This window comes from Triticum urartu, chromosome 2 (assembly GCF_003073215.2).
Source record: "Triticum urartu cultivar G1812 chromosome 2, Tu2.1, whole genome shotgun sequence".
Lineage (NCBI taxonomy): Eukaryota > Viridiplantae > Streptophyta > Magnoliopsida > Poales > Poaceae > Triticum > Triticum urartu.
Genome location: NC_053023.1, coordinates 567,988,106 through 568,015,143, shown reverse-complemented (window position 1 = coordinate 568,015,143; position 27,038 = coordinate 567,988,106). Strand labels below are relative to the sequence as shown.

Sequence of the window (27,038 nt, the reverse complement as noted above, 5' to 3'; positions counted from 1 at the left end):
AAGTAGAACGTAAAAAAGAAACCTATTAAGACTGAAATTAAGGAAGGATTCCTTTAGCCAGCGAATGTTTGCTGGGGACGGCATTTGCACAAGTTTTTTATGGCAATTTCTTCGAAAACATATGACATATCCTGGCAAACAATGGATTTACTATGAAAATTGGCGTATTCGCTTGAAGGAATTGCTATACTCCCAACACATAAATCGCCGCAAAGAACGTTCGTTTTGATATGCCCCCCAGCGAAGGTTCGCTGAATAACATTGTCGTTAACGAAAAGGATGGATCCCACTCATCTGTCTGCTGACGCAGAGAGAGGGGGAGAGAAGGAGGCGGCGGTGTGGAGGAGACACTGGGTGGCGGCTAGAGCTGGGGAAGGAAACGCTCATCCGAACCGAAGTTGGTCACAAGGTCTCGCCGCCTCTGCGCTGACTGGATCGAGATAACAGTCTGGACCCCGGTCACGACGCACGCAGCCCCTTCCACTCCATTCCACGTCAAAACCTCCTCCCGGACTCGAGTCAGAGAAACCCCAGCACACAGATCCCCTCCCTCACCCGGAACATCCAATCCGATCATCCCCGTCTCCCCACGGGACCAAATCGCCGCCGCCGCACCCCCTCTGGTCCGGCGCTGCCTCCGACGCGGCCGCGCGCGCTCCGCTCCGATGGGGCATAGCGCGAGGAAGAAGAAGAAGAAGGGCGGCGCCGGGCGCAAGGCGGCCAAGGACCACGCCGCGCAGCTCGAGGGCGACCAGACCGCGCTCACGGACGAGCTCACGGCGCTGTAAGGCCCCATTGCACCAGCCCCAACCCCACCGATTTCGTGCTGCGCCCCTGTTCGGTTTTTCAAGTTCTCAGCAATCTGCGAACCCAGTGTTGTTCAGCTGTCTCTGCTTGAATACTAGTTCGATAGCATTTGTTACACATATCGAGTTAACCCCCGGTTGTATCCCCTAAGAGATGCTGGAGGTAGCATCACCTTTTGGTTTTGGAACTGGATTGCTGTACTGACAGTCACAGATGGTTTTTACTCTCTGATGATGTTACACTGTCTAATATGTCAGTGTTTTGGAGACTACAAAGCTTGGGTTCCTGTAGAATATTTGCTCGTTGTATATGTTTATCTTCCAAGTAGATTGTAAAGTATGGTTTTATTGCTCTGTTCCTGATAACTCCATGGTGGGTGGTCCTGAGTCTGTAGCTGCCTAATATTTTGTCTATTGCCAGCTATGTTTGTTATGGCGTACTTTTGGTACTTGTTCTAGCCTTTTTGTTCTCTGGTTGCTTTGTGATCGTTAAGTTTGAATTATGGAATGTGGAGTACGTATTATCCAACTGTTCGATACAGAATTTCAGGGTGGACTGAATACTGACAAGTTATAATTGACTCACTCTGCAAACTGTCAACCAGGGCACTAAAATAATTTAGTCTCCCTGATTCTTATGTGTTTTGGTTATCTGATCTTAATGCCACCTTTTGGTATATCAATCAGGGCTGCAATTTTTCTCGAGGACTTCAAAATAACTTCACAATCACCTCACACCCGATTTAGCATATGTATCAGGTATTGTCTTATGTGAACCCAAACATACTTCTAAATGTATCACTAATTCACTATGTATTTGACCATCTAAAGTTTCTACATCAATGAATAACATACAGGCCTTACTCTGATGGCATGGGCTTTGGAGATTTAAATGTTTCGGCTATTCTTGACGTAATGTAAGTCTTTTTGTTTAAGAGATGTTTCGTGTGTTTTGCACTTGATGACATCCATCTTTTGATTACAATACAGTTGCTTTGCTGGTTACCCCCACAAGTGCCCAAAGTTGCGAATCATACCTGAGAAAAACTTGTGTAAAGAAGATGCTGATCGGCTACTTTCCCTTCTTTCTGACCAGGTATTTTGACTCCATCTGACTTTATTACCTATCACTTTTGGTTGAATCCTTTGACAGAGGACTGTTGAGTGCCCACGCATTGCAACAGATCAAAATATATCATGACCAATTTAAAAGTCGGAATTAGTTTTACAGCGAGGACCAGCTCAGGAGATAAGGTCTCATTAAAAGAAAGATGGATAGGGTATGCTTATAGTTTGCTTAGGATTTTTGGTGGAGGTGATTTATGTGGTGTGCTCATTCCTTGTGTGGTTTCTTAGCTGAAGGTGGACAAACAGACCACTCATCACCAATTGTCCCTTTAACTTCTGGGGGCGACAACTTAACTTGATGCGGTACAATTGACACATGACTCAACGGCAACTAAATAACACAGCTAATCGAGCACACACTTACTAGCGGTATGAGCTGTGACAGTAAAAAAATAGAGACCGTAACAGCGCCATGACCCTTAACAGTAATTAAGTATAAGAAGCCTCATTCAAGTTTTGTGGCTTTATGGGCTTAAGCTTGTATGGTTATTCGGTTTGCCTCTAAATATCATTTTCATTGAACCATTGATAGTCCTGGAACTTCGGTACTGCAAAATAATAAGAGAGCGCAGGCTTTGCATGAGCATCCTGTTGTTAGATGCTTGTGTTCAAACGGTAAAGCAGTTTATGTGCGTTCCTGGCAAGTACTAGAGTAGCATCCGAAAGCTGAGTACCTTAGTAAGTTAGTAGTATCCCAGTCAAGAAAACCACTTTAATCTAGTTGCAAAGATAAAATTTCTGTCTCACTATTTTCTTATTAAGCCCAAGTTTTTCTAATCAGACAACGATGCGAAATGTGATAATTGCTTTTCCTTGGTACGTGCATATACTAAGCATCTTCGACTCGTCTGTTGGTGTTTGTTTTCAGGCAAACATTTATTCCCGAGAAGGGCGTGTTATGATTTTTGATTTGGTAGAGGCTGCTCAAGAATTCCTGTCAGCAATTGCTCCAGCTACTGATTCAACGACTACTGTAAGTCGGTTTCATGGCATTCATTATAATACATAACATTGAGTTTGACATCCTTTTCATTGTTCTTGTATGCGGTGCATTGTCTATTTTTCATTATGACATTAATTTGCTTTCATATAAGATGATCAAGATTGCCCCTTAAAAAAAGATAATCAAGATTCACCCGTTTCCTGACCATTTGTGTTGACCTAAATTTCCATTGATATCTTCTCTTCTCATGCTCCTTGCGTGCTTGAGAAAGTAGACCAGTTGGCTTTTCTTGTTTAGTTCGGTCAGGTTTGCTGAAGTTGCATTTAGCTTGGGATTATAGGTTATCTATCACCTTCACTGGTTGATGCTATACTACAAATTTTTGATATGCTACCCTTCTGCTTTTGACTCATTTGGTCAGCTAATTTCATCATGGTTACTTCACATGTTACTTGGTAATCAGTGCGCCATGTTTTATGATTTATATTGTGAGAACTTGTGGAAATGCTCTATTTCACATTTTGTGTAATCTTGAACTCATGCAAATAGTCTTTTTTTAGAACATGCAAACCACTGCATGTGTGTATAGTAGATAGAAAGAAATGAGGTCTTAGAGACTGTTCAAGCCATAGCAGAAAAAGGACCACCAGACATACTCATGCAATAATAACTCTGTTAAGGTACTTGATTAGTACAGTTTAAATATATAATCTATTGCCTCTGCTACACATTGCTATCTGGAATAACTGATCCTAGGATTTCATGTATGGGATTACTTGTTTTTCCACTTCATCAGTGGATAACTTTATTTTGTTTATTTATCGAGCTTTAGGATAAGAAACATATCTTAGGAGGCTTATTATCCTATATTGCAGGCTCCTCACTTAGGTTCAAATACAATACAGGAAGCAACTGACGCAGATGTGAAAGCTAGCCTTGATGGCGGTCCTTACCCTGGAATCTTTTACATCTATAACTCATTCGATTTGTATAATCAGCTATATGATGATAATAGTTGGCAAAGGCAAGGTTTCGATCCTACAACTGATAATGCCAAGAAAAATATTGGATCTCAAGTCAATTCAAATGTTAGAAGCAAGAGGAAAACAGTCAATGAGAAATCCCGTTTTTCAGCTGATAAGGTCAACGCTGCAAAAAGTTCATCTCAGGATAATGGTGAACAGCAGCATGCCATGAAGCATGGTGTTGTACGAGAGGTAGTTCCAAGTTTACCTGTTGTTGCAGAGGAAACTGATAATGACAGCAAAACTTTGTCCACAAGCAACGGAGGAGGTATGGCAGATACTCCAGAGAGGAGTTTCAGCAGTGTACATGAATCCGAGGTGATAAAACAGAACTTCTATAGGTTCTCGGTGCTTCACAGTTTTCCTTTTAATACATTATGACATATGGTTCACATATTCACAAAGAAAAGGAGTTGTTTATTTGAAGGACAGTCTGATTCGTGGAATGCTGTTCTGGAGAAAGAAAACTGTATAATAATGCGAGATTTTTAGGGAACTCTTTATGATCTAAGCTGTACATGAACATTCAAATTTTCTTTCATCCTACTTCTTTTCATGGCTTTGAATTATGTGTTATAATGTTTTGTTCTACTTATTTATGCTTTTCTGTTTGGTAAATTGATAGCACTAGCTTACATTTTCCATCAGGTGTCAATTTTTATTCCTAAAAAACAAATGTTTATTTGATGGTTTGCCTTTTTGGGGTGAAAACTAGATGGTTTGCTAGAAACTTCTGCAGTGCTGCTCCTACTTTATTACCTGTACTACCTTTCTGCTTACTTTTGAATGATCACATCTACACTGATATACTGAAATGAGTCATCCAGCATGCTGAATCTGACGACATATTTGTTAATCCTCGTAGGACTCTGACCTTGCAGATGAAGGTTGGAATGATGAAGATTCTGCCCCAGACTCTGGCTCTTCAAATGCACCATCTCATGTTTCAGACATGTATGATGATGCTTCGCAAAATAAGAGAAGGGATTTAATTCTGGTATTAGTTTCGCATACATATTTGTTCCAGTGTGATTTTCTCACCCCGTTTTGAGCAGGATTTTCTCCTTGAGTAATGACCATGTTTGGTACCCTCATTAGGTACACTTGCTTCGGTTAGCCTGTGCATCAAAGGATTCTCTTTCAGCTGCTTTGCCAGTAATATCATCGGAGTTATGCAACATAGGGGTGTGTCAATCTAGTATAATAATTTATGTTTCCTTGTCGATTCCTCTTGATCACATTTCCCAGTTAGATGATTTACATGTTATTTTTCTGTTAACCAGGTTCTTTCTGAATGGGCTAAGCAATTAATTTCTGAATCTCCTGCTGTTTTTGGGGAAACTTTTGATCATGTTTTTGGGCAACAAATGGTATGCCACGCCTGATACTGTTCTGCTAACTCATGATTTACTTCTACCAATACTGCTGTGGTGTTGAGCGTTTCTAATTGCTATTTGGCTTTCTGATGACATCAAACAGATATCTTCAGAGTGCTCTCTATTTTGGAGGGCTGACAATTCATCGTCTAGGCCAAACTCCCGTTATTTGAATGATTTCGAAGAGCTCCGTTCACTTGGTGAGTGCCTTGCTTCCGCTTGATACTGTTCTGCGTACTATGAATGGACCAATCATTTACCACACTCTTGGATAATTTGGATGTTGGATACGCACCAATTACTGTGTTCTGTACTATGCAATAAGGTTCTACTACATAATACTTTTTAAAAAGTTTTAAACATGATTTAGACCAAAAGGTAAGGAATTCATTGGAAGTTCTGACACTTACCGAGCTTGCTTATTATAGGCCTTAGGTCTTGGTTTCAGGTGCTTAATCTGCTCAACGTTTCACACTAAATGACTAACATGAGTGGTGCTGGCTTGTTCTGTATTCACTTTTTCATTTGGTATGGTAAGTAAGACAGTTATGCTAAGATAGTTGATAGTTGTATAAGTTATGGATTGATGCTGTCTTATGTCCCCAAATGTTACTCACTATAGAGTGGATTAGTATGTATTAAATGTATGCACCTTATCATTCATTTTGTTGGGACGCGCTAACAAAATGAATATATTTTCATGGATTGGCATAACTCCTAAGAAATCATTTGTGACAGGTCAGGGGGGCTTTGGCCGTGTGGCATTGTGTAAAAACAAGCTCGATGGACGCCAATATGCTGTAAAGAAGATACGCCTCAAGGATAGAAGTCCTCAAGTGAATGAAAAGATTCTGAGGTTTGAATGCCCCTGATCTTGTTCTTTTAGTTGAGATGTGCTGTCTCTCTATCCTTTTCATGTACACATTTGCAAATTTACTTGCTAAATGGTGCATCTTTATTGCACCCAAGCACACCTGCTCCTGGAAAGAATAGTGACCATTTGCACTAAAAGGCATCAAATGTTGGTTTGTATTCTTGCACAAAAAATAGACAAGGGATGAAGGGAGGGGTTAATTGTTATCAATTATATGTGTATCCAATTTGACTATTTTTGTGCAGGGCAAACGTACATTTGTCATTTTTTCTATGCAAAAGTTTGCAAGTGCACATAATATTCCCACATGTACATATATGATTTTTTGTGGGTTATTTCGAAATGCATTTCTTTTCTTGCCTGAGAGCAATTATCGGTTGTTAACCAATGTTGATGAGTTAGGCAAAAAAACTTGACAATTTCACTGTTTCCTTGAGATAAACTATTGGAAGGATGACACCGAGTAGAAACATGCTCTAAAACTTGTTTGGTAATAGTATATACTATATAGCCCTACACTCCCAAGTCCATATAGCTCTATATGTTTTCATTTCACTTATGTTGATAATTGGTCACTAGCAAAGTAACCGTTATGTTTAAGGTACTAATCTAACTCCAGCATTGTCATTCCCTATCTATGAGTTGCTATAACTGTGTGAATTTAATAAATACCCTACTTCACTTGTTACTCCCTTTGATCCCAAATGTAAGTTGTTTTTGGACATGATCATGGCCTCTAAGGTGACACTTTGACCATCAGTTTCTATGAAATTTGTTGCTTCATATAGTAAAATAACTGTGCATTGTGAGAATATGTTTGAGGATGGATTTGGTAATTTCATCTTGGCAACATTTCTATTTATTTTTATATTCACGGTCGAAGTAATAAATGTTGGCACAGATTAGAATGACCTGTGTTTCGATTTTCAAGAGGATTTATACTTGATCCTCTTAGGCCTCCTTTGGTTTGTAGGATTTTTGTAGGAATTCTATAGGATAGGATTTGCAAAGGAAAAATTCCTTTGAAGCCCTTTGGTTTGTAGGAATGGATTCCTATTCCTATGTAGGATAGGAATCAATCCTTCACGTTTTGGAGGGAAAAGAACATTAGTGTTGAACCGGTATGGGCCCTAGCCCATCAAGATCTGTCTCTTGGGCCCAAGCCCATGAGGTGCTGACCTAGAAGAGGAGCCCCTCTTCCCTTGTCCCGTGTGAGCCGCCACATCTGAGACACACACTCACGCAGGAAACAAGACAGGAAGCGAGGCTGCTGTCTGAAGGTACCCATCTCCCGATTCAACATGGCATCGAGCCAGGCGACGACGGTGGCGGCGTAGTCCCTCGCTGGAGAGGCGGCGGTGGGGCCCAGCGGGGTCAGGCGAGAAAGGAGGCTGCGTGCGTGCGCGAGGCAGCGGGTCTGCTGTGGTGCGTGCGGCGGCGGCGCGGCTGGGCTCGAGGAGCTGCGACGCGGCCGGGAAGGTGCTGCTTCCTCTTGTCCTGCTTCGCGTCCCTGGGGTGGCTAGCTGCGAAGGGGGCGGCCGAGGAGGGCTGCTGCGGGCTGTGCAGGCGGCTGCGGCAAGAAGAGGAGGAGGAAGAAGGCGGCGGCGGATTTGGGCTGTGTGCGAGTCAGGCTGCGGCGGGGAGCTGCTGCTGTTGGTGCTGCGGCAGAGGAAGAGGTGCAGCCTGCTGGACTGCTCGTTCTGGAACAGGAAGAGCCTGGGCTGGGCCGCTTGTGTGCTTTACAGAGATTTTTTTTCTCTGTGGACTTGTTGTTGTGGTGGTGGTGGTGGTGCTGCTTGGGAAAGAAGACTCTCTGAGGCTGAGTTTTGCTGTTGCTGCTTATCCCGTCAAACGATGGCTGAACCAACTGGTCTTGCCGAGGCTTTGGAGAAGCTCGCTAAGATCCTCGTGGAATCCAACTCTGGGGCCATCGTTCCTCGACAGGAAGTGGCTCAAAAGCTTGAAATGTCGCCCCTGGACATGAAGCTAGAGGGGGCAACAAATTATTTGAGCTGGTCCAGGAGGGCTTTGTGGGCTGTGGAGCAGAAGGAGCTTGATGGATATTTGTTGGGCACCGTTGTAGAACCAGGGGACAAGAGTAGTGCAGAAGGCAAGAGGTGGAAGGTCATCCACTCTGTACTTATGGTGTGGTTGTTGAACTCTGTGGTGCCCTCCATTGGACGCTCTGTGGAGGGGCTATCCTCATCTGCTGAGATATGGAAGATTCTGTCCACTCAATACTCTGGCAAGGGCAATGTCATGCTCATTGCTCAGATTGAGGACAAGATTAGGTTGCTGCGCCAAGATGATGGCATGTCAGTGATGACATACGTGGCAGAACTGCAGGCTCTGTGGGCTGACCAGGATAACTGTGATCCCCTGGAACTCTATGACGCGGCTTCAATCGAGTCAGGGCATAAGTGGATGGCACGCAGGCGTGTGCTGAAATTTTTGGCTGGCCTCAAAGGTTGCTTTGATGGCAGGAAGGCTTCCCTGTTGCACCAACCTAGTCCGCCTACCATTCCCGAGGCTATTGCAGCGATGACTCAAGAGGAGGTGCGCCTATCCATTGAGCATGCAGACGTGAGAGGTTGTGCCAGCTTCGACATTTGCAGTCACTGAGCGCATGGAGTGGGGAGATCCCACCAAATGTCATATCTGTGGGGAGGTAGGTCACTGGAAGAGAGAATGTCCAACTCGTGGCAGAGGCAGGGGATATAACAGAGGGGGAACAAGCAGAGGTAGAAGTGCTAGAGGCAGAGGTGGATACTCAAAGACCTCATGGGGCCAGGCTTCTAGAGGCAGAGGTGGCTACTCAGGACACTCAGGGGGTCAGAGGGCTCACATGGCCGTTGCAGGAGACACTGGGACGTCCAAAGGCAAAGATGTAGATGATGTTGTCTATGGAGACTTTGCTCACTGGGCCTCCACTGATGAAGGTAATCCGGAAAGAGCATCTCTTGCTACTAATGAGAGTGCTCCAGAGTGGGTTCTTGACTCTGGAGCATCTAAGCATGTTGCTAGTAACTCCTGTGTGTTCGAGTCTTACACTAAGCATCCTCCCTCTCACACGGGCACTATACAAACGGCTGATGGCACAAAACAACCAGTCATAGGGGTTGGTACAGTGAAGTGTACTCCGACCATTTCCCTATCATCAGTTTTACATGTGCCAGCCTTTCCTGTCAATTTGGCCTCTTTCAGTGCACTCATTGATCAAATGGACTGTCGTGTGATCCTTGACAAGTTCGGTTGCTTGATTTAGGTGCGACAGACGAGCCAGACGGTTGGGACTGGCACCAGGCGTAGGGGGCTCTGGTACATGGACCAGGAGGTGCAGCCGGACTTGGTGTGTGCTGCGACCATGGAGGATAAGGAGAAGCAGGCGATGATCCATCACTGTAGGATGGGGCATGTATCTTCTCATAAGATGGGTAGAATATTTCCGGATGTTATGTGTGGAATAGGCAAAGGCAAGCTGACATGTGATGCTTGTGAATATGCAAAACACACACGGGCCTCATATGTGAGTAAGGGGCTCAGGAGCATATCTCTTTTTATGCTTATTCATTCGGATGTATGGACTAGCCCAGTGGTGTCAATGAATGGGAAGAAGTATTTTGCTACCTTTATTGACTGCTATTCTCGCATGACTTGGATTTACTTGATGCGTCACAAGGATGAGGTGTTTAGCTGTTTTCAGAACTTCCATGCTCTTGTAAAGAACCAGTTTCAGGTACAGGTCAAGGTGCTCAGGACGGACAATGGAACGGAGTATGTGAACAACATTTTTGGGGCTTTCATGGCTGACCATGGGATTCTTCATCAAACTTCATGTCCGGACACCCCCCCTCAGAATGGAGTGGCCGAACGAAAGAATCGTCATGTTCTTGAGGTTGCTCGGTCATTGATGTTTACCATGAATGTGCCTAAGTTCTTGTGGGATGATGCAGTTATGACAGCCACATACTTGATCAACCGGACACCTTCCAGGATACTTGGCATGAAATCTCCGTCTGAGTTGCTCGTTAGAGATAATAAGTTTGTTGTTCCGCCAAAGTTGTTTGGCAGTACCTACTTTGTTCGTGATCACCGACCATCTGTTGGCAAGCTTGATCCTCGGGCAGTGAAGTGTGTCTTTCTGGGATACTTGTCTAGTCAGCAGGGGTATAAATGTTGGTGTCCCTCTGAAAAACGCAGGTTTGTAAGTATGGACGTTACGTTCAGGGAGTCTGAGCCATTCTATGGTGAGCCGACTGATCTCAGTCTGCTGTTTGCAGAGCTTGACCACCTACACCCTGTGCATGATGGTCAAGAGGGGGAGAAGGATGTGTCTCATACTCACGGAGATTCTGTGGACATTAACGCTGATAATGATGTGCAGGCTCAGGTTCAAATAGTGGGTACAATTCCGGTTAGTACCATCACTGATGATGATGTGCAGGCTCATGTCGAGCCAACTGTCGATACACTTAAGATTGGTGCTCTCTAGGTTCCTGTTCGGGATCGATGGCAGACGAATACCCTGGTGTACTCGCGACGGCAACCACAAGTGCAGGGGGAGCAGCAAGGCAGGGAGGCAAGAGTGCAGGGGGAGCAGCAAGGCAGGGAGGCAAGAGTGCAGGGGGAGCAGCAAGGCAGGGAGGCAAGAGTGCAGGGGGAGCAGCAAGGCAGTGAGGCAAGAGTGCAGGGGGAGCAGCAAGGTAGTGAGGCAAGAGTGCAGGGGGAGCAGCAAGGCAGTGAGGCAAGCTCATCTAACACAGTGGAGCTGCCCATTGCATTGCGAAAACCTACACGTGAAGCGGCAAGGAAGGGTGAGGTAGCAAGGAAGGCTCTGCCAAAGGATGATGCTTGTGATGACCTTGATATTGGCAATTTTGTGTCTTACAAGGCTTTGTCACCTTCATATAAGGCGTTTGTTGCCTCTCTGCAAACTGTGTCTATCCCTAAGGATTGGAAGGCTGCAAAGCAAGATCCGAAGTGGCGTGAATCGATGATAGAGGAGTTAGAAGCATTGAAAAAAACAAGACATGGGTGCTAACCACATTGCCGGCAGGAAAGAAAGCAGTGAGTTGTAAGTGGATTTTTACTGTGAAGCAGAATCCTGAGGGCAAGGTGGAACGGTATAAGGCTAGATTGGTCGCCAGAGGATATAGTCAAACTTATGGAATTGACTATGATGAGACATTTGCTCCAGTTGCAAAGATGAACACAGTACGGGTATTGGTCTCGTGTGCTGCAAACTTTGGGTGGAAATTGCACCAGTTAGATGTCAAGAATGCCTTCTTACATGGTGACTTGAAAGAAGAGGTATACATGGAAGATACCGCCAGGTTTTGGCACAGAACAGACTACGGGGAAGGTATGCAGGCTGAAGAAATCCTTGTATGGCCTGAAGCAATCGCCGAGGGCATGTTTTGATAGGTTCAGACGAGCTGTTTGGAATATGGGGTATGGCCAATGTAATGGTGATCACACGGTGTTTTATAGACACACTGATAAGAAGATCACCATTGTTGCAGTGTATGTTGATGATATCATCATCACCGGAGATGATGAGGAGGAAATAAAGAGAGTGAAGGGGTGTCTGAGCAAGGAGTTTGAGGTAAAAGACTTGGGAAATCTGAAGTACTTCCTTGGCATAGAAGTGGCTCGGACAGAGAAGGGAATATCTTTGTGCCAACGAAAATACACCTTGGATCTTTTGAGTGACATGGGCATGATGGGATGTCATGTAGCCCCTACTCTGATTGAACAAAATCATCAAGTAACAGCACAATCAGGTGAGCTAGTGAATAAGGAAGATTATCAGAAGCTGGTTGGGAGGTTATTATACTTGTGTCATACCAGGCCTGACATTACGTATGCCGTGGGGGTGGTGAGCAGATACATGCATGAACCAAGGAGTGGGCATCTTAATATTGTTCACAGAATCCTGAGATACTTGAAGGGGACGCCGGGTAAAGGGTTGTGGTTTGCGAAGAGTGGACATCTTGAGGTGGATGGCTATAGTGACTCTGATTGGGCTAGCTGTCAAGATGATAGACGATCAACTTCAGGCTACTGTGTGTTTGTGGGAGGAAATTTGGTGTCATGGAGAAGCAAGAAACAAACTGTTGTGTCTAGATCAACAACAGAAGCTGAATATGGAGCATTATCTCAAGGGTTGTGTGATATGCTCTGGGTGAAGCACCTACTATGCGAGTTGAAACTTTTGAGGAAGGGACCCTTAAGGGTGTGGTGTGACAATCAGTCAGCTATAGCCATTGCTAATAACCCAGATCAACATGATAGGACGAAGCATGTGGAAATTGATCGCTTCTTCATTAAAGAGAAACTTGATGCTAGGATCATCAGCCTTACTCATGTCAGCTCTGGGCAGCAGTTTGCAGATTGCTTGACAAAGGGGCTGGGAACAAAGGACTGTAACTTGGCGTATGACAAGATGGGGATGATAGATATCTACCACCCATCTTGAGGGGGAGTGTTGAACCGGTATGGGCCCTAGCCCATCAAGATCTGTCTCTTGGGCCCAAGCCCATGAGAGGTGCTGACCTAGAAGAGGAGCCCCTCTTCCCTTGTCCTGTGTGAGCCGCCACATCTGAGACACACACTCACGCAGGAAACAAGACAGGAAGCGAGGCTGCTGTCTGAAGGTACCCATCTCCCGATTCATAATTAGCCTAGACTCAATGGAAAAAATCCTATCCTATGCACCAAATGGCATCTCTTTCTCTATAGGAATTGACATGCATGTCATCTCACTTCCTATGATTTTCCTATTCCTATAAAATTCCTATCCTATGAACCAAAGAAGGCCTTAGGTAGCTGGAACGTAGGGTCCTTGAAGGTAAGTTACAGGAGTTAGTTGATACAGCAGTGAGGAGAGGTGTTGATATCCTATGCGTCCAAGAAACCAAAAGGAAGGGACAAAAGGCGAAGGAGGTGGAGGATACCGGCTTCAAGCTATGGCACACGGGAACAAGTACAAACAAAAATGGAGTAGGCATCTTGATAAAAAAAGCCTCAAGTATGGAGTGTTGGACGTCGAGAGGCAAGGGGACCGGATTATCCTAGTCAAGCTGGTCGTTGGGGACTTAGTTCTCAGTCCTATCAGGGTGTATGCCCCACAAGTAGGCCACAATGAGAGCACCAAGAGAGAGTTCTGGGAAGGCTGGAGGAGATGGTTAGAATGTAACTATTGGCGAGAAGCTCTTCATAAGAGACCTCAATTGCCACGTGGTTACATCTAACACAGGTTTTGAAAGGGTGCATGGGGGCTTTGGTTATGTCAGTAGGAATCAAGGAGAGGATGTCTTAAGCTTTGCTTCAGCCTACGACATGATCGTAGCTAATACCAGGGACAGAGCTGCCTTGTAAAGCACTGGGGTCAATTGACCCCAATGAAAGTAGCAGATCCTTCACTAACTTAGTACTAATCACTATACATTTATAGAAGATGATCCCACTGTAATAAACATGACCCCATTAAACTTTTTTTCTAGCTTCATCCTTGGCTAATACCCTCTTTAGAAGAGAGTCCCATCTAGTGGCTTTTAGTAGTGGTCAACACTCTAGCTTGATTGATTTAGTCCTCAAGAAGAGAAGACAAGCGTGCTTGCCTAGATTGAAGGTCATACCTGAGAGAGTGTTGTCCCTCAACATAAGCTTGTGGTGGCTGACTTCCGTTTTGGGCTCGTGTCCATCGGGATAAGGGCACCAAAATGCTAGAACGAAGTGGCGGAAGCTCAAGGGGGAGGCAGCTCAGGCTATCAAGGACCCTGGGGAGGAAGGAGGTGATGCAAACAATATGTGGATGAAGATGGCAACTTGCATTCGGGAGGTGGCTTCAGTGGGCTTTGGGGTGACTAGAAGTAGAAGCAAACCTAAAGATACCCGGTGGTGGACCGATGATGTCCAAAAGGCTATTAAGGAGAAGAAAGATTGTTGCAGACGCCTAGTGCAGACATCATAGAGAAGTACAAGGTGGCAAAGAAGAGCGCAAAGCGAGCTGTGAGTGGAGCAAGGGGTCGGGTGTATGAGGACCTCTACTAGCGTTTAAACACGAAGGAAGGCGAAAGGGACATCTATAAGATGGCCAAGATCCGACAGAGGAAGGTGAGGGATGTCAACCAAGTCAAATGCATCAAGAACGGAGCAGATCGGCTTTTGGTGAAGGACGAGGAGATCAAGCATAGATGGCAAGAGTACTTCGACAAATTGTTCAATGGAGAGAAGAGCTCTACCATTGAGTTGTATGACCCCTTTGATGGTACCAACAGACGTTTTGTGCGATGAGTCTAGGAGTTTGAGGTCAGGGAAGTTTTAAAAAGGATGAATGGAAGCAAGCTATGGGCCTTGATTGTATCCCCATTGAGGTGTGGAAAGGCCTTGGAGGCATAGCGATAGTATGGTTAACCAAGCTTTTCAACCTCATTTTTGGGTCAAACAAGATGCCCTAAGAATGGAGGCGGAGTATATTAGTACCAATCTTCAAGAACAAGGGGATGTTCAAAGTTGTACTAATTACCGTGGATTTAAGCTGATGAGCCATACAAAAGCTATGGGAGAGAGTCATTGAGCACCGCTTAAGAAGAATGACAAGCGGGACAAAAAATCAGTTTGGTTTCATGCGTGGGAGGTCGACCATGGAAGTCATTTTACTAGTACGACAACTTACGAAGAGATACATGAAGCAAAAGAAGAACCTGCATGTGGTGTTCATTGACTTGGAGAAGGCCTACGCTAAGATACCATGACATGTCATGTGGTGGCCTTGGAGAAACACAAAGTACATTACCTTCATCATGGACATGTACGATAATGTTGTGACAAGTGTTCGAACAAGTGATGGCGAGACTGATTACTTTCCAATTAATGTAGGACTTCACAAAGGGTCAACTTTGAGCCCTTATCCTTTTACTTTGGTGATGGATGAGGTCACAAGGGATATACAAGGAGATATTCTGTGGTGTATGCTATTTGCTGACGATGTGGTGGTGCTAGTCGACGATACTCAGATGGGGGTTAATAGAAAGTTAGAGTTGTGGAGATGTACTTTGGAATCAAATGGTTTTAGGCTTAGTAGAACTAAAACTGAGTACATGAGGCGTGGCTTCAGTAGTACTCGGCATGAGAAGGAGGCTAGCCTTGATGGGCTGGTGGTACCTCACAAGGACAACTTTTGATATTTGGGGTCAATGATGCAGAAGGATGGTGATATCGATGAAGGAGGTGGCATCAAATCAAAGCTTGATGGATGAAGTGACGCCAAACTTCTGGCATGTTCTGTGATGTTCTATAGGACGACATTCAACCTGCGATGTTGTATGGCTGTATGGCGCAGACTGACGGCCAACTAAAAGGCGACATGTCCCAATTGTGCATGTTGAGATGGATATGTGTCCAGACAAGAAAATATCGGGTTCAGAATGATGATATACGTGATAGAGTTGGGGTAACACCGATTGAAGAGAAGCTTGTCCAACATTGTCTGAGATGGTTTGGGCATATACAACGCAGGCCTCCAGAAGCGCCAGTCCATAGTAGACGGGATGAACGTGTTGATAATATCAAGAGAGGTTGGGTAGACCAAACTTGACATGGGAGGAGTCCGTTAAGAGAGATTTGAAGGATTGGAATATCACCAAAGAACAAGCCATGGACAGGGGTGCGTGGGACTTGCCTTTTGAGATCTTATGGGTTTCAGTTCTAGCCAACCCCACCTTGTTTGCGACTAGAAGATGTTTCGATTTTCAGAGGGATTTATACTTGGTATACTTGTAGTTCAATAAGTCTTCTTTGCTTATTTATTGACAGTTTTTTCCGCATTTCTGCTCTCTCTTGTTTGATGTATGTAATTGATATTTTGACGAGGTATTCAGAGAAGTTGCCACACTTTCACGATTGCAGCATCAGCATGTTGTTCGTTACTACCAGGTGAATATTTTATACATAAGTTTTTTTTTCCATTGAAGTTATTATTATGTTCAAGTTTAGGAGATCATACAATTATATCTCACCTGTCTTTGTGATACTAGGCATGGGTTGAAACTGAATATGGTCAACATAATGTTGTGAACACTGGGGGGTCACGCACTGCTGAGAGCTCTATGTACAGTTTCGACGAGATCAGCTTGTCAGATTCAGGTGCTGGAAATAAGCAGGAATGCACATACTTGTACATCCAAATGGAGTATTGTCCTAGGTATGTTCATTACGCAATTAGTGCACTAGGGAAGTTTTATTGGAACACAGGGTCTAGAGCTGGTCTTGCTTTATTATGGTGAAACTACGTTAGTGTACAACAATTGAAAGAAACCAGAGAAACATCGGAGGAGTAACAATGCTGCATCTCTCGACTCTCAGTACCTGGAACTTCAAATAACTTTCACTACGTAAAGCTATGCTACTGTTATCTCTAAAGAAATGAGTGACATTTATACGAGGAGTCGATGTCCTATATGCACCAGACCTAGTCATAGTCTGAATTTTGTTTGAGGAGCTCAGGCAGGCAGTCTTTTCATGGTTGGGCAGTGCTAAAGTTCACCTGTAAGCTTGATTGCTGACCAGACAGTTTTTGGTGTAGTTGTTTTACCTTACACATCCACTTTACGAATAATAGAAGCTAATTATTTCAGAATAAACAGAGTAGACTTACAATAATAAAAGGGCTAATTGTAAACTTCTAAGCTGGGTCATGGGCACGATCTTTGGCCTGAGAATTCAGATGTGGGACTGTGACTACCCAATCATTCTATTTCTTATTTTGGTCATTTAGTGACACATAATGTTACCTATGCTATTGATAATGGTTTCTCTTTACCTAACTTTGTTTTGTGTGTTGTTTTCAGAACCCTGCGACAGGACTTTGAGACATATAGTTCATCTTTCAATGTCGACCATGCATGGCACCTATTTCGACAAATCGTGGAAGGCCTAGCACATGTTCATAGTCAAGGCATCATACACCGGGACTTGACACCTAGCAACATATTTTTTGATGTGCGCAACGACATCAAAATTGGAGATTTTGGTCTTGGTAGGTGAACTTTCCTAGTTATATCCGGAACTGACATTTCTTTGCAGTCGGTTGGATTTATATTTTCATTCTAAATGGTATGTACTGGTTAAGCAACAAATCATGTGGTTTCATAGATATAGTTATTGGCAATATTTTATTTCTTCCCGGAGTTGTGATGTTGATTGGTTGGATACTGTCATCTTGACATGAAGTGTTAACATGACGTACAAAGTTACCACTTCAGTTTTTTCTCTCCAGTATATTGACATTTGAATGTTAAATGAACCCACAAAATAGTTCAGATGTAAATTGTCATGAATATCTTGGCAGAATTTTGGGGGTTTGACATCCTGAATTGCAGATATTTTCTATTTAGTTAATTACCCTGTTTTATGTGAAGTGTAACTCTAGGTGATTGAGGAAAGTTTGAACTGACACCATTTTAATCATTTTTTCAGCCAAATTTCTAAAGCTGGAGCAGCTGGATCATGACCAATATATTCCTACTGAAGGAATGGGTGTTTCAATGGATGGAACAGGTCAAGTAGGCACCTATTTTTATACTGCACCAGAGGTAGAACAGAAGTGGCCACAGATAAACGAAAAGGTCAGAATAGAGTTCTATTTTTTCATTTAAAAAAAAAGAACAAATAGATATATCTTTGTTGAGAATTAGTTAGAGTATTTCTTATGATAATAGCAACTTAATACCAGTTGTAGTATTTTCTAAACTTCTTGGGTTTTTATCTTGGTTATTTTCAGGTTGACATGTACAGTGCGGGTGTTATATTCTTTGAGCTTTGGCATCCATTTTCAACAGCAATGGAAAGACATCTTGTTCTCACTGATCTTAAACAGAAAGGCGAGTCTCCAGTATCATGGTCAACACAATATCCTGGTCAATCAAATCTATTAAAACGCTTACTATGTCCAAGCCCGTCCGAACGTCCATCTGCGATTGAGCTTTTGCAAAATGACTTGCCTCCTCGGATGGAGGACGAGTGGTTAAACGGTAAGTTTTGACTTTTCTGCATTAACATCAGGTCGTACCATTTGAAGAACAGATCATTAGGCGATGTTTAATTGATGACTGCTAATTCTTTTAATTGATGAATTTTAAGTTTCTTCTATTTTGTGTGGCCCCTCTGCACAAAAACAGGGGGGGGGGGGGTCATTTCTCTGTTTTATGCCTTTATGTGCTCATGTCTGTGCTTTATACTTTGTTTTCTCGAACACGTACTAGACTGCTTTTGTATTAAGAAGAGCACCAAAGCGGTGCTAAATTTATAATTGGTGACAACAACAAAAAACAAAATAAAACTTTACATGGGCAATTGTGCTGCACAAATATAGACTGTGCTTTGTACTTTGTTGATTTTTGACTGCAATTGTGCTCCTCCAACAATAGACTGTTTGTCTGCTCTATGGTGCTCGCTTTGTGTGCTCTGTAATTTAATAAATTGGTGGATATTATTATCATCATGGGCCTTTCAGGCAACTTGTTTCAGCCTTTTCCTTGTATATGGATATTGAATATATTTGAAGTGGCAGTTCAATCTTTTTTACTTATTATGTCTGCCTTTGTCCACTTGATGCAGATGTACTTAGAATGATACAGACACCTGAAGACACTTACGTTTATGATCGAGTTATATCTACAATATTTAATGAAGATCGACTGGTCGCCAAAATGCAATGTCAGCATGAAAGCAGTAAAAAAACCACTTATAAAAATGATAACAGTGAACTCTTGGATTCCATTATTGAGGTTAGCAAAGAGGTTTTTAAGCGACATTGTGCTAAAAGGTTCCAGATATCACCCTTGCATACATTGGATGGAAAATTTACTGAAAATAGGTGTGTTTGAATTCTAGTCTGCTTACCTTATGAATATTTAATGTGTGAAGAAGACAAACTAGTGATTGTTCCATCACAACTACTCTTTGCTGACATTTATATTATTATTTTTATTATTTGCAAATTTGTAGTGGAAAGACAGTGAAGATCCTAACACAAGGAGGAGAGATGCTAGAACTTTGCTATGAGCTGCGAACACCATTTGTTATGAACGTTGCTGCTAACCAGGTCTATAACAAGTGTCACACTTGTTTTTTTGTGGCCCTTATCTAATTGTGTGACTGTATGCCTTGATTGTCTTTACATCTTATTTGCTCCCAACTTTCAGATCTATTTCTTCTATTTCCTATTTCCTTTAGAAATAGGGCGATTGCTGTGTAGGGGAATTGATCTGGAAATCGGGGTTGGGATGCAGTGATCAGGGAACTTGGGCACAAACTTGATCAGGGTAACTGTTGTCATGAGAATCGATCAGAAATAGAAATCGAGATGATACCGAGAAAAGATAAAAAACAATCTGTCTGAGTTAGAGAGCAGGAGTTGTGTGCGGTGGGAAGAAAACCTAGGGCTCTGATACCATGTGAGGAAGTATGCAAATGTGCAACTTATATTTCCATAAGGCCATAGGCCGATAGCAGCTTTATTTCCATAAGGCCATTTTTTTTTGCGGGGGATTTCCATAAGGCCATTGGCTGATAGCAAATTGTATTTCCATAAGGCCATAGGCAGAAAACCCCGTATACAGTGGAGATACTACACAGCTAATTCATGGAAAGCATATACAACTCTTAACAGATTCTAGAATGGAAATGTTTCTAATGAATGGTAGTAAACCATTTGTTCCAGACTAGTGTAGTAAATTTGAATGTGCGTCTTGTGTAATGATTTCACTCATTCATTTTAAGAGTTGTAAGAGATTGCCAGTGAGTACAATGATGTATAGCTAACAGCGAATACTTTTACACAATTCACTTGCAGTTATCATCATGTAAGCGTTATGAAATATCATGGGTTCACAGAAGAGCAGTTGGCCATTCAACTCCTTATCGTTTTCTTCAGGTAATGTTCTATTTATATAATTATTATTTACTGTCAAGCTGGATTATAGCCATATCTTTCTTTGTCTACTGTTTCACTGTCATGAAATCATTTCCAGATTCCTTCTCTAAGATTATGTTCATGCCTTTTTAGGGTGATTTTGACATCATTGGAGGTTCTTCACCAATAACACATGCCGAAGTTATCAAGGTAATACATTTTCATGTGGTATCATTTGCCTTGTTTCTGTGACTGCATTTTGCGGTGATCTTATATTCTTTAGATTATGTTTCATTTGCAACAATGCATTTCGAAGTAGGCATTTATCTTAGAAATTTTTTTTAATGTTGAAGATGTACTTTTGTATCGTGACATAAACAATTACTCCATGCAACCATAGGTAGCTTTGGACCTTGTGAGACGTTTTTACAATTCTAAGGCAATAGTTATTCGGCTGAATCATAGCAAACTCGCTGAAGCAGTTTGTTCCTGGGCAGGAGTTCCTCAGGAACGAAGACAGAATGTTGCTGAGGTATGCTATTTTGCCTTAACAGTTTCTGTAATTTGCGGAATCATTTTAGCTGATACTTATCCTTTCCTGTTGTTCAGTTTCTATCTTCTACTCTTGTTCAATATTGCCCAAATAAGGCGGATCGTAAGTCACAGTGGAGTTTGATTCGAGGGCAACTATTACAGGTATAACCTGCTTCCACGAGTAGGAAGTGTGAAGTTTGTTTATAATTCACACGCTTCATTAAATGTGTCACAAGTTATCTTATGTGTTTCATTGTGTTTTGTGAATTGAATATACTGGTTATTTCTGCGAGTCTTGTAGTTACACACCTGAACATCATAAAAGAGACATTTTGTGGCAAATAATTTTCAGTGTTTAGGCTAATTTATTGAATCAACCAGGATCTTCGTCTTTCTGAAGAAGTTGTTGAGAAGCTGCATAAAGCAGATCAGCGGTTTTGTGGATCTGCAGATCTAGTACTTGCTAGATTAAGAGGGACCCTTTTCTATGGTACTGGCTATTACATTTCTTAACATAGCTCCTTACACTAGGAATTTCTATGATGGCATCATTGTGTGTTTCCTGTTGTAGATAAATCTGCTTGCAAGGCTCTTGATGATCTCTCCACTTTCCTCAAATGTTTGAGGGTATGGTCAGTTGAAGAACATATTGCTATTGATGTACTTATGCCTCCTTCAGACTATTACTACACGGATCTGTTTTTTCAGGTGATGAACTGTATCTTTATATCTTCTCTTTTCTGGAATTCTAAAGCATTGGTGAACAGTCCGATTGTATCTTTGGAGAGAATTATTTTTCAGTTCTCATGATATGCAGTAGTATCACCAAAGAGCTAGCTATGGACAGGGGTACGTGGAAGCTTGCTATCCATGTGCCAGAGCCATGAGTTGGTTGCAAGATCTTATGGGTTTCACCTCTAGCCTACCCCAACTTGTTTGGGACTAAAGGCTTTGTTGTTGTTGTTGTTGCATGATATGCAGTATAGGCTGTACATCATTCTCGTCTTATATTTACCATAATGTAATGAGAATATGGTAATGGGAATAAATAGTACTGTATTTTTCTTCTCAATCTCAACTTGTGTTAAGTTCAGTCACATAGTTTAAAACATGATTTGTTAATATGCGCAAAGCATACGTTACTGCTTGATGACTTATTAGTCATCAATATGGCAATAAAAAGTACTGTATTATTCTTAATCCCAACATTTGTTAAGTTCAAAGTCACATGGTTTAAAAGATGATATGTTATATGTGCACTTAATGTTTGATGATATAATATCTCAGTTAACCATGCTTTATCACAGATCTACTCAAAAGAAGGTAGTCCTGCGTCGAGTTCCCATGAAAAGCTGCTTGCTGTTGGCGGGCGATATGATATGTTGATGGAAAATGCTTGGGATAAGACACATGTAAGTTGTTCTTGATGCTACTGTATGCTTGAGGGGAACTTAAAAGAATTAATGGAACTGTTTGCAGTAACAAGTAACTACATATAGATGGCACGGAATCCTTAGAGCAACTCCAAAGGGCCGACCCATTTCGTCCGCATGCGTCCGTTTGGGTCGGCGCGGACAAAAGTGGCGGCCCAACGCGCCGACCTAAACCCAAATCACGTGCGCGTCGCTTCCGCGCCAACGCATTTGCGGCCCAAATTTGCGCCCCAAATGCGTCGGCGCGGACGTCGAACGGACGCTTCGCGCGCCTTCCCGCTGTCCGCCGCGTCCCCACATGGCGGCCGTCCAACTACCCACTGCCCACGCAGTCCTTTTTTAAGCCGACCGTGCGGCGGGGCCGTCCTCATCCAAACTCGCCGTCCACATCTGCCATCCTTTGCTCCCTCGTCGCCGGCAAGCCCTAGCCACCACAACCACATCGAGATGGGCCTCTTCTCCGGCGCCAGCGGCAGCAAGGCCAAGGGCAAGTCCCCGCCACCCCTTTCCACCCGCCTCCGTCGGCGCCAGCGCCTCGCCGGCAGAGGCAGCGCGTGAATGTGCCAGTGCACCAGGCGGAGTGGCACTGGCAGCACCGGCAGCCTCTGCCGTATCCCGACGTGACGCTGCCGCACGACTGGCATCTGGATCCAGATAGGATCCCAGTGCCGGCGGCGCCGCGATCGGCTCGTGCTCACGCGGAGGAGGTGCGGCGTCGGCGGGCGCTGCTGACGCCGGAGCAGCGCCGCGACCCCGCCTACGCAACCGACTCGCCCAACTGGGCGAGGTGGTTCGCCTTCGAGCACGAGGAGGCGAGGCGATGGGGCGTGTGCGAGGTTGACCGGAGGTCGCCGCCACCGGCGCTCGTCGTCCGCGAGGAGGACCAGGCGGCGGAGGACGCCTACCAGGCGGCCCTTGCGGCCGTCTGCCGGGAGAGCGAGGAGGACGAGCGGCGCAGGGCGGAGGCGGCGAAGGCGGAAGAGGAGGCTCGGTACGAGGCGTTAATGGCGCATGCCCTTGCCCTCTCCGCGGCGGGCGACAGTGTGGTGCCGCCGGTGGCCCCGCCGTCCCCCATCAAGCCGGAGCCGGAGTGGGAGCCGTCCCCCATCGAGCGCTACTCCTGGATGGGAGTAGTGCGCGAGTGGGTACGCGTGCCGCTGGTCTGGATGGGAGCGACGCCGGCGCAGGAGCAGGCGTACCTCGAGCACTGGCGCAAGATCAGGGTGGCCGAGGAGTGCCGCGACGGCGAGTACCTCGAGATGCTCGAGCGCGACCTCGAGGAGGAGCAGCGCAAGGCCGAGGAGGCGCGCCAGGCCGCGGCTGCACAGGCGGCCGCACACCCCCCGCGCCGGCACTGCCTGGGCCGGCACTGCCCGACATGACGGCGCTCTGGAACACGGCGTTCGCCTGGGCCGGGCCGGCGCCAACGCTCATCGACCTCACGGACCCCGAGGACGACGACGACGACGCCTAGGGCAGCGCGTCGCCTCGTAGTTTAGGCTGTTTTTATTTTTTTTAAATGCAAATGTGGACGCGTGGACTCTCGCCGGCCTTCGTGGCCGGCTTTAATGTTTAATTAATGCTGTTTCTCTTTTTTAATATGCATGCGTTCATTTTTTTTGTGCCGTCAAAATGGGTTCAGGCCAGCGTTGGGCGCACGCGCCGACCCAAATGCGGAAGCGGACATCATGTCCGTCTGGCCGACCCAAACGGACAAAAAGCGGACGAGATCGCCGTCCGTATGGGTCGGCCCGTTGGAGTTGCTCTTAAGGACATCTTAAATCTTCCAAACCCCTTTTATTCAATACTCGCCCATCGAAGTGGATTTGCTAGGGAATGGGTGTACATAACAGAAGGGTGCTTTACCACTGCACCGGCTGTTCTATTGTGCAGCTCTTTCACCAGCAATGTGATGGGAGGTGTACATAACTCTATTTCTTCCTTTAGCACTGATGTCCGGAAATACTTGTCCAAGGAATGGATGTATCTAGATGTATTTTAGTTCTAGATACATCCATTTGTATCCATTTCTACGACAAGTATTTCCGGAAGGAGGGAGTATATACCTTGACAGGGAGGCTTCTGGCCTGTGCTTCAGAAAGATGCAAAGGAGATGAGTCATGAGATGGAACTTTTGTGGCATTAGAACTGAAGGAGTGACTAGGGGGGTATAGAAACTTTTCACTGGCACCAGATGGGAAATGGGGAGAAGTGCAAAATGTGGAAGGAAAAGTAGGTCTAGAAACTTTTCTCAATTTTCTGTACCGTAGCCATCCCCTAGATACGCCGTTTGTTTTGATAGGAAGCTGCTCAAGCCGTATGATAAATGACATTTTGATCTCATCTGCTTAGAAACTCACTCTGCATTCTTCGATCATGACCTTTAGACATTCAAGTGCTGGTGATTCCTCGGAACGAGAAAACAAAGGAGTTATATAATTGTTGTTACCACAATATTTTCCCCTGTGAATGCTTATCATGCGATCAAAATGAAAGACTGCCAAGTGATTAACTTGTATTTGATAACCTGCACAGAAAACCAAACCCCCGGGTGCTGTTGGTGTGAGCATTGCACTTGAGAAATTCCTTCCTAATAATCCTTCATCTGACGTTGGGTTGCCAAGGTTACACAACTGATCATCTATCTTTTCTGCATTTCACATCCCCCTTTAATGGGTCACTGAGATTTCTTTAGACGCACTAATATTTTTTGGACATCAGGATTGAAAATAGCATCAGTGTACTTGTATGTTCAAAGGGTGGCGGCGGACTCTTAAACGAGCGCATGGAACTTGTTGCAGAACTTTGGGAAGCTAACATAAAGGTGAATTCTACACAAGCCTTGCAGATTATATATATTATATTTTCAGTCAGTGCTGATAGATTTACTATTATTAGGCCCAGTTTGTTCCTCAGGAAGACCCAAGTCTTCAAGAACAATATGAGTACGCCAGTGATCATGACATCAAATGCCTTGTGTTTATCACTGAAGCAGGTCTTTCGCAAACAGATCTTGTGAAGGTAAATATGTTGAGGTTATATTACCTTATTGTGTTTTTACACTGTTAAGAAGTGGTATTTTATCATTGTCACAAAATAAAAAGAGCCTGTGACATGAATACCAGAATGATGTGCACTGATTTGCATTTGGACCATCTGCTTCTATTGTGAGTACAAATCTTAAGTTTTACGGGTTTTTTTAACCTAGTTTTACAGGTTCTTGACAGTACCTTCTTGCTGGGAAGACTTCTTGAGTGTCTTGTACGAATAATTTCAACATATTTTAAAAACATTGGATTTTGTTTCTTTATTTTGGATAATCATTGAGTAACTAGTTCCATCTGAAAATCTAGTACTCCCTCCGTCCGAAAAAGCTTGTCTCTCAAATGGATGTATCTAGCATTCAGATTGAACCAGTGACTCAATGATTATCCAAAATAAAGAAACAAAATCCAATGTTTTTTAAAAGATGTTCTTTTATTCTAATGTAGTACGGAGGCACACTAAAAACATCATGCAAAATACTCCCTCCGTTCCTAAACTACATACGGAGCAAAATGAGTGAATCTACACTCTAAAATATGTCTATATACATCCGTATGTAGTTTGTAGTGGAATCTCTAAAAAGACTTATATTTAGGAACGGGGGGAGTAGTGAACAATTTAGGATAGATGGAAACTTGACAGTTGATATGTCTATTTCGACGAGGAAAATTAGCAACAAGGAAAACCACAGATTGTTCTATCTGCACTTAGTGAATCACTAATGCACTTAGGATTTTTGAGATTACTAATGTTGCTATGTTTTTGTTATCTTCGGTTCAGGTTAGACATCTCGATGCAAGAAAGGAGAAAGATGTTGAAAAGGAAGAAATTGTGAAGTTCCTGTCTGAAGCAATATCTTTACAGTTCAAAAATCCTACAATCTGGAGTTGATTGGCAATCTGCTCGTTAGTGAATTTTGTTCAGGTTTGCTATTCCAAAGGATCAATCGATATCAGACTTTTTATCTACCTGTCCTGGATATAATCTTTCCTATGGTCAGGTTAGTTTCCATTATTTTCTCAAGTTCCATCTTTTTCTGCGGCTGAGCCAGTTTGTGGTTACTGATATTTTTCTCTTTGAACTTCCAGGTGAAAGCAGTGTTGCCTTTCCAAACATTTTGACCGACACCAAACGCATTCATGATGCTACAGTACAATATTGCAAGGTGACTGGTGGCTTTGTGCAATCTTGGTTGTCCCTGCATGGGCCAAGATTATTCGGTGTGTCCCCAGTTCAAGAAAAGTGATTTGATTTGATGGCCTGGTGTAATCCTGATTGTCCTAGAGCAGTATCGCAGTCGATGCAAGCTGACGGGTAGCTGTTGTACGGCAATATTGGCTGCCACCATTCTGTGGATAGCTAGATGGGGAGAGTTGCTTCTGCGATGTGACTATGGAGCTGCAATCCTGCACAACGTTCTTGTTGATAGCGGAACGGCTGTGCAACAGGCTCACCTAGTTACGCCCTTTGCAATTTTTTGGCTTCAAATTCTTACAGAAGGCAGTCTTGTGCATAGTTCAAATTGTTTACAATCATGTACAGGCCAATTTAACTTCTTTGATGCTCATAGGGAATGCCCAGTTTGCCAGTGCAGTTTTGCTACATATCAGTCAGAGTAGAGTGTATGTAACCTGTGCACGGTGCTAGAGAGCATCACTTGATTCAACTCAAGTGTTTCCGTCACTGTGCCAAGTACCAACCCGGCATGAGAGGCCGGTGTCGTGACGTTGATCTTTGCAGTTGTCACCTCCCGTTTGAGCCCTTTGTCAAACTGAACACCACATGATTAGGTAAAGCGAGCTGCTGTCCGTCCGTGCCCGTCACTGCCAGGACCATTCTATCAGTTCCTGTTCTTTATTCGCACTAGGCGAGCACTGCTCGGCTGCCCGTCGGAAACTCACGCCTTGTACTGCGCGGTGCACATGGAATGCCACCATTCGAGAAGGAATCTATCGC

At 43.9% G+C, this 27,038-nt stretch overlaps 1 protein-coding gene across 2 annotated transcripts; it reads left to right on the top strand.

The window, feature by feature from the left end:
* The first annotated feature begins 337 nt into the window (after window positions 1–337).
* LOC125538822 (eIF-2-alpha kinase GCN2) lies at window positions 338–26,686 on the top strand. Of its 2 annotated transcripts, none has more exons than XM_048702121.1 (30): window positions 338–784; window positions 1,494–1,565; window positions 1,664–1,723; window positions 1,797–1,902; window positions 2,803–2,907; window positions 3,783–4,220; window positions 4,768–4,899; window positions 5,001–5,087; window positions 5,186–5,272; window positions 5,382–5,478; window positions 6,017–6,134; window positions 16,037–16,091; window positions 16,193–16,359; window positions 17,006–17,193; window positions 17,634–17,782; window positions 17,938–18,187; window positions 18,774–19,032; window positions 19,164–19,260; window positions 20,011–20,091; window positions 20,224–20,280; window positions 20,471–20,602; window positions 20,680–20,766; window positions 20,986–21,094; window positions 21,176–21,312; window positions 21,912–22,016; window positions 24,573–24,661; window positions 24,759–24,861; window positions 24,936–25,058; window positions 25,863–26,082; window positions 26,171–26,686. In XM_048702121.1, the coding sequence occupies exons 1-29, from the start codon at window positions 666–668 to the stop codon at window positions 25,971–25,973; spliced, it is 3,720 nt and encodes a 1,239-aa protein (XP_048558078.1). In that variant the 5' UTR covers window positions 338–665; the 3' UTR covers window positions 25,974–26,082; window positions 26,171–26,686. The 2 variants fall into 2 exon arrangements, with proteins under 2 accessions (XP_048558078.1, XP_048558077.1); XM_048702120.1 differs by having other exon boundaries at window positions 339–784; window positions 3,753–4,220.
* The last annotated feature ends 352 nt before the right edge of the window (window positions 26,687–27,038 follow it).

Coding starts and splice junctions, on each gene's coding strand:
- LOC125538822 (XM_048702120.1), top strand. CDS start 666: ATGGGGCATAGCGCGAGGAAGAAGAAGAAGAAGGGCGGCGCCGGGCGC. Junction 1,903..2,802: donor TTTCCCTTCTTTCTGACCAG/GTATTTTGACTC, acceptor GTTTGTTTTCAG/GCAAACATTTATTCCCGAGA. Junction 25,059..25,862: donor CGCAAACAGATCTTGTGAAG/GTAAATATGTTG, acceptor TCTTCGGTTCAG/GTTAGACATCTCGATGCAAG.